This window comes from Bos mutus, chromosome 22, assembly GCF_027580195.1.
Source record: "Bos mutus isolate GX-2022 chromosome 22, NWIPB_WYAK_1.1, whole genome shotgun sequence".
In the NCBI taxonomy this organism is placed as follows: Eukaryota; Metazoa; Chordata; class Mammalia; order Artiodactyla; family Bovidae; genus Bos; species Bos mutus.
In genome coordinates this window covers 7,057,449-7,069,721 of record NC_091638.1, presented here as the reverse complement: position 1 = coordinate 7,069,721, position 12,273 = coordinate 7,057,449, and the positions used below count along the sequence as shown (strand labels likewise).

The 12,273-nt window shown below is 50.0% G+C and overlaps 1 protein-coding gene across 6 annotated transcripts in view; it reads right to left on the bottom strand.

Moving 5' to 3' along the window:
• CMTM7 (CKLF like MARVEL transmembrane domain containing 7) overlaps positions 1 to 10,233 on the bottom strand; it is a 124,853-nt gene extending 114,620 nt beyond the window's left edge. For 3 of the 6 annotated variants that reach the window (XM_070359084.1, XM_070359083.1, XM_070359086.1), the window contains exon 1: positions 10,010 to 10,232. In XM_070359084.1, the coding sequence (XP_070215185.1) occupies positions 10,010 to 10,168 (159 nt within the window). In that variant the 5' untranslated portion in view covers positions 10,169 to 10,232. Of the gene's footprint in view, positions 1 to 10,009 lie in introns of all 6 variants that reach the window. The other 3 variants (XR_011461862.1, XM_070359082.1, XM_070359085.1) reach the window with 2 other exon arrangements.
• Between the last annotated feature and the right edge of the window lie 2,040 nt (positions 10,234 to 12,273).

The window sequence follows — 12,273 nt, the reverse complement described above, 5'->3', positions numbered from 1 at the left end:
GCGACTTCACTTTCACTTTTCACTTTCATGCATCGGAGAAGGAAATGGCAACCCACTCCAGTGTTCTTGCCTGGAGAATCCCAGGGACGGGGGAGTCTGGTAGGCTGCCGTCCACGAGGTCACACGGAGTCGGACACGACTGAAGTGACTTAGCAGTAGCAATGACATACAAGAAAACAGTTATCACTGGGAGCCTCCAGGAAGGAAATGTGGAAACTGAAAGAGTTTATGCACTTTTAAAATCTTGATCATGTGAATGTTATTTACTTAAAAACAGGAAATACATTTTTAACAATTGTACAACCACAGTTACTGTGAGCATCAGCATTTTCATTTTTTAGAATGGCTCTAAGAAGGACCCTGGAGGACAGTGGGACTGCCAGGCGGTGGAGGCCATTCTTCTGCACAGAAGGTATTTAAACTCCCCACACAGTCTCCTCATCTGTAAAGTGGAAATACCGCTGTAAGAAATAGCAAAGGAGATGTGATGTCATTCCCATGGTTATGTCACATTCGGGGGTGAAGGGATGCTGCAGAGGTAAGTAATTAAAGCTCCAAATCAGTTGACTCTGAGTTGATCAAAAGGATGTTATCTTCAAGAGAAAATCCCTCAGTCGAGTCTGATTCTTTGCAACCCCATGGACTGTAGTCCGCCAGCCTCCGTCCATGGGATTTCCCAGGCAAGAGTACTGGAGTGGGTTGCCATTTCCTTCTCCAGGGGATCTTCCCGACCCAGGGACTGAACCGGGGTCTACCAGCATTATAGGCAGATGCTTTACCGTCTGAGCCACCAGGGAAGATCTGAACCCGGGTCCTAACGATGAGTGAATTCTTGGCTTTTAAAGCATTTAGCACAATGCCCAGAGCAAGGATTCCAACCAACAGATTGACTGCACAAGAATTAAAAGACATATGACCACAGCCCAGATAAAAACTTATGGCCACTGTAAGGACTTTTTTGGTGGTCTAAGTGGTTAAGAATCTGCCTTGCATGTGGGGAACATGGGTTCGATCCCTGTCCGGGAATTAAGATCCCAGATGCTGTAGGGTAAGCCCATGTGCCACAACAGAGATCCCATAAGCCATAACCAAGATCCAATGCAGCCAAATAAAGTAAATATATTTTTAAATGGCCACTGTACCTCCTGCCTCCTGCACAGCTGTTGACCCTCCACTCCCCAGCCTTTCTTGCTAAGGAGCAGCCATGAAAACACCAGATCTGATGCAGGAGACACGGGTTTCTGTGGGTGTATGAGATATCTCCTGCTGCCTAACAAATTACCCCAAGTAGGTAGTTTAAACTGATATTCATTTAAAATCTCACAGTTTTCAGCAGTTGGGAGCTCTGGCTAGAGTCTTCTGCTCAGGGTCTCACGAGGCTGCAATCGAGGTGGGGGCCTGCCTGGGGTTTCCTTTGAGGCTTGGAGTTTTCAACCACGCTCATGTGCTGTTCCAACTATGGGATCCTATTTTCTGGTTGATTTCAGCTGAGAGCTGCTCTCAGCTTCTAGACACGACCCATAGCTGCGCCCCATGTGGCCCTCTGCTGGGCCCAGCAAGGCAGGTTAGTTCTCCGGGGTCAGCAAGAGAATCTGTCCCTTTGGGAAGATCCAGTATCTTTCTTAAGGACTGTCACCTGATTAAGCCAGGCTGATGGCTCAGATGGTAAAGAATCCACCTGCAATGCACAAGACCCGGGTTCAATCCCTGAATGGGAAAGCTCCCCTGGAGAAGGGAATGACTACCCATTGCAGTATTCTTGCCTGGAGAATCTCATAGACAGAGGAGCCTGGAGGGCTACAGTCCATGGGGTCGAAAAGAGTTGGACGTGACTGAGGGATTTTCACCTGAATATAACGTCCTTTTGATCAACTCGGAATCAACTGACTTGGAGCTTGAATTACATCTGCAGCATCCCTTCGCCCAGGCACAAGACATAACCATGGGAATGACATCACATCTCCTTTGCTATTCCTTAATGGTTAGAAAAAGTCGAAGGTTCCGTCCACACTTGAGAGGATGGAATTGCATTGGGTGTGACTCATGGGATGAGACATCACTTTGCCAACAAAAGTCCATCTCATCAAAGCTATGGTTTTTCCAGTAGTTATATATGGATGTGAGAGTTCGACTGTAAAGAAGGCTGAGTGCCGAAGAACTGACGCTTTAGAACTGTGGCATTGGAAAAGACTCTTGAGAGTCCCTTGGACTGCAAGGAGATCCAACCAGTCCATCCTAAAGGAGATCAGGCCTGAATATTCATTGAAGGACTGATGCTGAAGCTGAAGCTCCAAAACTTTGACAACTTGATTCGAAGAGCTGACTCATTTGAAAAGATGCTGATGCTGGGAAAGATTGAAGGCAGGAGGAGAAGGGGATGACAGAGGATGAGATGGTTGGATGGCATCATCGACTCGATGGACATGAGTTTAAGCAAGCTCCGGGAGTTGGTGATGGACAGGGAAGCCTGGCGTGCTGCAGCCCATGGGGTCACAAAGAGTCAGACGTGACTGAGTGACTGAACAACAAAGTGACTCACGGGAGGGGTCCCCCTAGGGTGTGTCAGCCACAGAGGGGGAGCCCGGGAGCCTGTCTGCCACGCACAGAGAGACAGTACACCGTGGGGGGAAGGGTTAGACCATGGCACTTAGGTTCCCATGCTGGCTCCAGAAATTAATAGAATTTTCCAACCTTGTGCAAGTGACAAAATCTCTCAGCCTTCATTCAATCAAAAGAAGGGGGAAATAATTAACGAATAGTCATTAAGGATTAGCCAAAGGGAAACTGCATGTGAAATTGCCTGACATGACAAAGCAGAAACCTGAACTTTAGTTCTTCTCTTGGGAGGAACTTAGGACATAACACAAGGATGATACTAATGATTTAACTTTTTTTTTTTTTGCCACTCCGTGTGGCACGCAGAATCTTAGTTCTCTGACCAGGGAGCCAGGGAAGTCCTACTAATGGTTCCCTCTTAAGCCTTCCAGAGGCCCAGAGAGAAAAACATGAAATGCTTTCTAAAGTAGGCACACTCTGTCTGCCCTATACCCCAGGGAGGGATTTTCCCCACTCGGCTGAGTTCATTTCTGGCAAAAGGTGAAACTGTCACCAGCGCCTGCTGGCACATCTCAGAGCACCTCCTTCTAGATCTGCGACTGCCTGTCAACCAAAGAGGAGCCGAGGTGGGGTCCTCTAACCAAATAATGGACTCGTATGTAGTTACCACAGCATCCTCCCCAGGTAAGCTGTAATGACATGAGGGGACTTCCTAGGTAGTCTAGAGGCTAAGACTCTGCACTACCAAGGCAGGGGGCCTGGGTTCAATCCCCGGTCTGGGAACTAGCTCCCCATGCTGCAACTAAAGATCTTGCATGCTGCAAAGAAGATCGAAGATGCGTGTGCTACAACTAAGACCCAGTACAGCCAAATAAATACGTAATTAGGAAAAAAAAAAAAGGTTTAAAGACATGGGAAACTCTTCATGGCATACTGATAATGAAAAAAAGTGACTCCAGGTTGTCCTTTTACAAGTTCAGGATCTAGACTCAAACTGCCCCAAATGCAGCTTCATTATTTATGGCTTTGTGATTTTGGGCAAGTTACCAAATTTCTCTCCGTTTCCTCATCTGTAAGATGCAGATAATTATAGGAACTAACTATTTTGAGGACTGAATAAGCCCACACATGTAAAACACCTAGCCCAGTCATTGTCACCTAACAGGAACTCACTGTATGATAAACGCTATTATTTCTATTATTATTAGCTAAGTATCACTTTCATCATATGAGAGAAAAAGTTTTTAAAAGACTTCCCTTTAAACAATACTAGCATTGTTGCCGTCTCTCTAGGGGAATAAAGAGAACCTAAAAGGAAGAAATGAGCAAAAAGGTATGGAGGTCATGCTCTCTTTAGTTACTCTCTCTGCATTTCAGAAGGTCCAATTTACTCTGTGCCCAAAAGCATTTATTTAATTTCTCCTCTCCCTTTCCTATTCCCTTCTGAATTCCCTTCACTGTCTCTACCTCCACCCGTTTTACTCTGAAAATTTCACAGTAATCTTTTCTGTGGGTAATGTGTGGCAACCACTTTCCAGACAATTTCTCTCTTTCTCTATCAATGAATCTGTCCACCTATTTCTTTAAAGGGAAAAGGCTGCCCCAGGGAAAGGAAGAGCCTTGTCACTGCCAAGTAAAACACAGACCAGGTAAAAGGCTTTCTCAGCAGGAGGTTGACCGCCGCTGGTCCAGAGGATGGGGCTGTGCTGGGAAGAGGTCCCCTTCTCCTTGTGAGCCCTCATCTCTCAGGAAGGCTAGGGGATGGAGGGCTGGCAGCCAGCGCCAGGCCCTGAGCCAGGCCCCCAGTGCCAGGGGGTTGCTAAGAACCCGATAGAGGAATGCCCGGGAGTGAGCAGCGGGCAAAGAAACTTCTGAGCCAAACTGGTGACAAAGGAGGACAGCATGAGGCAGGCGGAGGGTCACCGGGAGGCTCCCGGGCAGCAGGCCTGGGCTGGTGCCGCGGGCAGATGGCAGGGCGAGGAAACAGATGGGCGGCCAGAGGCCCCAGGCAGGAAGCGTCAGCCTGGAGAGTGGGGGATGAGCCTGGGAGGAAGGGAGGAAAGAACTGAAACGAATGTGCTGACCCACACAGGGCGGTCTCGGAATATCCTGGAGGGTGTCCTGGAGTGTCTCCAGGATCCACTGTGATGCCAGGGACCCTGTGCGACTGTCTGGACTCACGTGGGACCACGCACAGCCCCCAAATCCCCACCCTCATCCCCCAGCCTGGTGGATCCTTTCAGCTGCTGTTTTCATCAGGACCCTCTCCTCTGGCCAGGGGCTCCTGATTGGGGTGCGGACAGTTATTTGGGGTGCCCTGAAGGGGAATTCTTGCCAGTAGTTAGGAAATCCACATCATCTGCAGCCTGAATAAACAAATCCTCACACCCATGGGGTGTTGTCATCCTTCCGATGTACGTGGAGGCTGTTGCCATTGCTTAAACACATCTGCCTTTCAAAGTATTTGATGGAAAGAGGGACTTCTCTGGTGGGTCAGTGGTTAAGACTTTGCCTTCCAATATTGAGGGATGTGGGTTTGATCCCTGGTCGGGGAACTAAGATCCCACAGGCCTCCAAACATAAGAAACAGAAGCAACACTATAACAAATTCCATAAAGACTTCAGAAACGGTCCACGTCAAAAGCAGGTGATAAAAGACAGAGGCTGCAATGGACATGACACAGTTCTTGTTTCATTCTGGACATACAGATTTCTCCAAGACCTCTTGCTTTTGAAAAGGACACGTGACTACTCTGACCAATGTATCACCCTTGAGCCAAAGAATTAAAAAGGAGATATTTTCATACCAGCAACCAATGACTGATGTAAAACGCTGAAGAAATAAATCTTTTTTTATGAAGCTCTTAATAAAATAAAATAAAACCCTTATAAAGTCTTCTAGTCCACCTGTTTCTTTTCTAACCCATCAGACACTGAAAATAAGACTGTGACTTAAAATATTATTACTACAACATTTGGCTCCTGGAAATTTCTGGATGATACAGAGACAACCATTGATTTCTGGACGTTAACAAGGCTAGAGAGTTGTTTAAGGCCCGCACGCTCAGCAGGGCAAGCCGCACTCCATCTCTCTCTCTGTGAAAGGTCATAAGGAAGTATTAATGGCTTTGCACGCCAAAACTTCTCTGCAGGGCAGTTCATCACTGTCTTGTTCATCAACAGGCAAAACCAAAAGCTCCTCGAGCCACAAAAAAAGGGGAGGGGGCTGGTCACACAAACCATGGTACATTCATAACTGGCTGCAAACACACTGTTGAAAACCTCATTGCGTGCAAACCTTAGGTGACATGAGAAATCATCCATCACCTGTTAAGCAGATAAAACCACTTTACAAACTCTAGCGTGTCATCCTACTTTTGTAAAAATAAGACAAAACCAACAACTGCAAATTGTACGTCGCCTATGAAACAGTGTAAAATTTTACTTTCAATATTAAACCCAGGGGGAGAGGGAGCGGGAGGGTCTAGTTTTTTCTCGGTTTCCCGAAGTTTCTACAATGAACAAGTATTACTTCTGTTATCAGGAATAAAGCCTGTAAGTGATGTCTTATTATTTTTACTTGTTTGACCACTGATGGACAGCAGCTTCTTGTTGTTGGGTTGGGACTGGGCTGGGGTGAAAGACTTTTTTCTGGCTAGGTCGGGTCTTAGTTGTGTCCTATGGGATCTCGTTCCCTGACTAAGGATTGAAGCCAGGCCCCCTGCACTGAGAACTCGGAGTCTTAGCCACTGGACCACCAGGGAAGTCCCAAGGGGTCAAAAACTCTTGACATGAGGTTCTTTGCTGCCCTCAACCCTCCAGCTGCCACGAAACAGGGCGTGGGAGTGCCGGCTGCATTTGGGAAGCTAACTGGGGCTCCTCCTTCCACACAGACCTGAGACAGAACATGAAGGGTGAGCCATTCTGGGCTATGCTTGCTCATTCTCCACTAACAGGTCTTTTCATGGTTATATCAGAGGCTGTGGTCCCCCACAGTCTAACTCCATCTGGGATGTGGGCTGTGAATACCCAAGGGAAGCCTGTACTTGCCCCCAACTCCTGGAAAGTCTTTAGGAAGCCAGAAAAACTCAGGCACTCTCCCCAGACTCTCACACCCACTTAGTCTCCTTCAACAGTATTCCTGATAACACCTCTCTTTAGGATAGTTAAATACTTGCAATGCCTTCGTTACTTTGTTGAAATGAATGAAACACATCCTGAATACGATCCTAATCGCAGTGACAGCCAACAGACAATTTCCATGAAGTTCCAAAATGACCCTAGAGGGCTGTGCAGTCCCAGGTTGAGAACCATCGCTTCGATTGATACTGATGATTACTTCCCGGATAATCTTAGAACAAGCACCGTATTCTCAGCACACTCTGGCAGACCCTGGAAGGGCTAGTCCTGGCATATTTCTCCAGACTCACTCACACCATTCCCAGCCTTGTTCCCTTCCCTCCAACCATCATCACTCCTCCTTCCTCTAGTCACTGAGCCCCTGTCTGTGCTCTTCCTTCTTCTGGTTATGCTGTTCCCTCATCCTCCAAATATCCCTTCCACAGAAAAGCCCTTTCTTACCTCCCCGACAGGGTAGGCCTCCCAGTTAATTCCCTGTGGCAGGGGTCCCCAACCTCCGGGATCTGATGCCTGATGATCTGAGATGGAGCTGATGTAATAATAATAGAAATAAAGTGCACAATATATGTAATGGACTTGAATCATCCTGAACCATCCCCCGCCTTCAGTCCATGGAAAAACTGTCTTCCATGATACTGGTGCCTGGTGCCAAAAGGCTGGGGACTGCTGCTGTATGGGCCTCTCCTTCATAACTTTTGTCCCCGTGTACAATTTTATATTGAAAACCACTCAATGTTTATTTTCCCAATTACACTATAAAGAGGTCAGGGGCTGACCCCTTGTTCACTGGGCCTTCCACACTGTCCTAGCATACAGCAGGTGCTCTATATTTACTGAGTAAATAAAGGAACCTTCTAGGAATTCTCTGGTGGTCCAGTAGTTAGAACTCGGGGCTCTCACTGCCGAGTGCCTGGGTTCAATCCCTGATTAGGGAACTAAGATCCCACAAGCTGCACAGCGTGACTGAAAAAAAAAAAAAAGGAAGCTTCTGGAAGACACTTAGATTTCCATCTTCACTGCTTATTAAACTACATTCTGATTCTCCTTCCCTATTATGGTTCTGCAAATGTCACAGTCTCTGCTGAAAGGCTCTATATTGTGAACGGCTGTACTCCACAGGCTTGGCTTACACAGAAGTAAGGACAGAGCAGATGCTCAGTAAGAGAGATAAACCAATTTCTAAATGTCAGGAAGAACTGCCCAACACTGGCCCTCATCTCACGCTGTCTCCTTCCTTTCTGTGTCCCCCCTCCCCAGAATCACCGGAATAAAGTCACTGGGAGGCCAACAGGGCATGCCCAGCCCGACACACCCACACTCAACTCTCAAGATTCAACTCAAATGTCACCTTAATCTTCCCTCCATCCTTCCTTCCTTATGCGGGCAACCACAGATCTTTCATCACCTCAACCAGGCAGTTTGGGGACAAGTCTGTCTTCTCAGCAAAACCACAGAATCCTTGAGGGCAAGGGCTTTGTTACAGCCATCTATTTCCGGAGAAAGAGAGGTGAACACAGCACTCACCGAAGTCTGATGAACAAACAAAATGATAAGGAGTGCTGGTGGAGCCCCAGGCAAGGCCCTCTGGATGCCTGCAGGGCCCAGGGCACTCCTTCCAGCTCAGGCCCCTCAAGGACACAGATGATGCCAGGAGGCCCAGCTCTAGCTCACACTCTGTGAGGATCCAGATGGACATTCCTTCCTCGAGTAGAGGATTTGGGGGGATGCCCAAAGAAGAGGAGGAGGAGGAGGAGATCAGCCCTAAATGGTCTCTGTGTAGTTATATGACCATGGCAACAGCAACTTCACGCCCAGGGGGTCTGCTCAAACCAGCCTGCATCCATAGGGCAGTTCCCAGGGAAGGAAGAAGGTGTAAGAACCCTCTGGGCACACAGAGATGCAATTCTCCAAATCTCTGTTCTCTCCGGGGCATAGGGCCATCACTGTCACCGGCAACTTGGCCCAAGGGCCAAAGGTAAGAGGCTAGTTTAGGAGCAGAATGAAGGGGTGGTTTCTCTTCTCCACTGTCTGTGTCTATTAAACTTATAGATGGCTCTGACCCCAATCTTTGTCCACTAATCTCATCATTCAGCTCCTGATACACCTTCCAAGGCTCCCATTCATCTTTCTCAAGGATGGGGAGGTAGGTAGGTCCCCTCTATTTGGCTGATCAGATCTCTTAGCCTGAATCCCCCAAAATGCCTTACTCAAAGCCAACACAGCTGTGCATGATTTATTTTGGTTAGTAGCTAAAATACTTCCACTTCCTAATTTTTAGTCCATCTAGATGCTCTTCTTTGAGAAAACGGAACTCTTCCCTTCAGGTCTGGCATCAGCAGGAAGCCAGAGCCCCCTCCACGCGCCCTTGGCCCCCGGAGTAACGAGCTGTGGATGCCTGCGAGGCTCTCACCCACCCTGTGTCCAGGCAGCCCGGCCTCTGGGTCTGTGACCTTGTGTATAAGCCCCATCCCTCCCTCCTTTCAAAACTACCACTTTCCCCTCTACCATTCTCGCTGCAAACATTGTCAGGAGTGGAATCACAAAGAGCCCGGCCGAGCTTCCAAACACATCAGACAAATGGGAAAGGTGTTTCAGGTTTAAAAATTGTGAGGAAGAAAAACGGGAAGAGAGAGAAGAATGGGGAACAGGCGGAGCAAGGTCTGCGCTGCTGGAGGCCCCGGCCTCCGTCCCGCCAGGCTCCCTTTCCAGAGATGCCCGCTCCTCACAGAGCAGAGGCCTCCCGAGTGACCACTGCCGTCCAGCGGCCCCGAGGGCCGGCCCTCCCTTGAGTCGAGGCACAGGGCCTGGGACAGCTGCCCCAAGGGTCCCCGCACCTTTTGCCCCCGGGAAGGCCGGGCCGTGGACCCCGCGCTCGGGCGAGGCCGCTCCGATGGCAGGAAGCCCAGTGCGGGGTTTGCGAGGAAGACGCGGCGGCCAGAGAGCTGGAAGAGGTCGGCTTCCGCGGCCTGAGCGCCGCCCCCCGGCACTCCCCACCCCCTGCGCGGGTCCGAAGCGGCGCGGCCAGAGAAGAGGAAGGAAGACGCTCGGAACTTTGGCCGTGGTTTCTTACGGTCCCAGGCAGGCCGACACCACGGAGCGGCTGGAGAAACTTGGGATCCCGGAGCAGGGGCCGGGGGAGCAGGCCGGGGGGTGCGCCGAATTCCTCGCCGGAGGAAGCCCCCTCCAACTTGACTGGGGCGGTTCGCGACCCCGCCCGGGGCGCGATGCTCCTGCCGCGGGCGCGTCCCCTCCCCGGACCCTGCCCTCCGCGGTCACCCCGCGGGACCCCGGCCCGCGCCCTGGCCTCTCTTACCATCTGCGCCACCTTCAGCATCGCCGCCTGGGTGCGGGGGTAGACGGGGTCCAGCAGCCTCACCGAGGAGCTCGAGCCCAGCGGCCCCGCGCCGACCCCGTCTCCCGGGGCGCTGCCGCTGCTGCACGTGGTGCGGACGAGACCTGCTCCGTGCGACATCGCGCGGCCCTAGCCCGCGGGCCGCCTCCGCCGGCGGAGGGCAAGGGCCAGTACCAGAGGGGCGGGGCCTGTGTGGGGCGGGCGGGGCCTTGCGGGGAGGGGCGGGGCCTTGGTGGGCGGGGCGCACGCGCCCAGGGCCCGCGCGGGGGACGCCCACCCAGCCTCGGCGGCACTGGCCGGTGAGCAAGTGAAAGGCGGCTATAGCCTCCGCCCTCGGGGAGGCGCGGAAGTTCGGCTGCAGGGGGGCGAAGGAAACGGATGCCCCGAGTATTAGCCTTTCCGAGGTGGGCGAGGCCGGGCACAGCTGGTCTGAGCCTCCTGGGATCTGGTGTGGGCGAGGCTGCGGATGTGTGCTAAGGGCCCTTGAAGTATAAACTACACTCACTGAAATGCCCAAACCTTCCGTGTTCAGCTCTATTAATTGTTCTGTATGTGAATGTACATCTGTGTAATCACCGCCCACGGGGGAAAAGTTCCATCGTGCTCCTTTCCCACTTCCTGTCGCTATAGATTCGTTTTGCTTCTTCTCGGATTTGATACACTTGACATAATACAGAGTATTTTCATTTGTTTCTGGCTTCTTTCATTCGACAGGATGCATCGGGATAAATCCCATTTGACCCAATAAAGCTGTGAACATTCTGGTGAAATTTTTTTGGTGGACAGAAGCTCTCATTTCTGTGTGTGGGGGCAACTATCAATGGGTTTGCTGGGTCACAAAGTGAGCACAGGTTTATCTCTATAAGAAGCTGTCAAACCGCTATCCAAGAGAGATGCTGTTTCCTGCGTTCTGGGTTATTTTTTAAACGAGCAAGCAGGATCACTGAAAGGAGATGGTATCACTCATCAAACCACCAAATGTTTCCACACAACACGAAAACCTACCTCATGAGATCACTGGATGCCAGCGCTATCCTGTCATCAGAGAACTGTTAATGTGGTGAAGTCTTGATAATTTTTTTCAGTCGGACCATGTGGTATGCAGAATCTTAGTTCCCAACTAAGATCCCAGGCGCCCTACCAAGCCCCCTGCCAAGTGGGAGCTTGGCATCTTAACCACAGGACCACTGGAGAAGTCCTTTGATAATTCTAGAACGTAGAGATAACTAATGAAATCTCTGCTTTGACAAGTCTGCCAGGTGATTCTACTGAACGCTCAAGTCTGAGAACCAGTCATTGCCAAAGCTGAAGCATTCGGGGATTCATGACACCACGTTCTCTACTTTTGTGTACACTAGGAGATTTTCATGACCAAAAAAAGAAACTGTCTCCAATATCTGTTTTCTGTTTAGACAACAGTCATGGTGCCTGGTACTTCCATTTCATTCTCTAGAACAAAGATAATTGCACCTCAGGGCTGCTGTGACAATGTGACAGCCATGCAGGTGCTCTGTGACAGCTCCAGATGCCACGGGCATGAAGTTGATATCGCATGTCATTTTCTATATAGTTTCACATCTTCGCTTCTGTGCTTTTCCAAGGGTTCACAACACACTGTGGAGATGACAAGAGGTCTTTGTTGCTGTGAAGGCCTCAGGGAAGCAGAAAAAAACTAACACTGGATTACTCTTCCTTCCAGGGGCCACCGATCTCCTAAATCAGTGACTTTCGATGTGTGTTCCCAGCATCACCTGGGAACTTGTGAGAAATGCAAATTCTCACCGCTAACCCCCTCCATCTGCCCAGACCTGCTGAATCAGAACCTCCGGGTATGAGGCTCAGCAACCTGTGTTCTGGCAAGATCGGCCCTCAGCCTCCTACATGATTCAGATGCATTTCAGAGTTTGAGAACCACTGTCGTTTCCAAGTCCAGTGAAGCCGAGACTGAGCTGGGTTTCCCTGACTGCCGCTGGCCCATGTGCCACCCAGCCTCGATCAGAAGTAATCACTGGTGGTGGCCCACTCTGTGTTAATCACTTTATCATGATCACTTAAAAGCTTGAGCAAGAGGGACTACCCTGGTGGTCCAGGGACTGAAACTCCACGATCCCAATACAGGGGACCTAGGGTTCAATCCCCGGTCAGGGAACTAGATCCTGCATGCCACAATTGAGAGCTAGTGCAGCCAAATAAATTTTTTCTTTTTTAAAAAGCTGGAGCGAGAG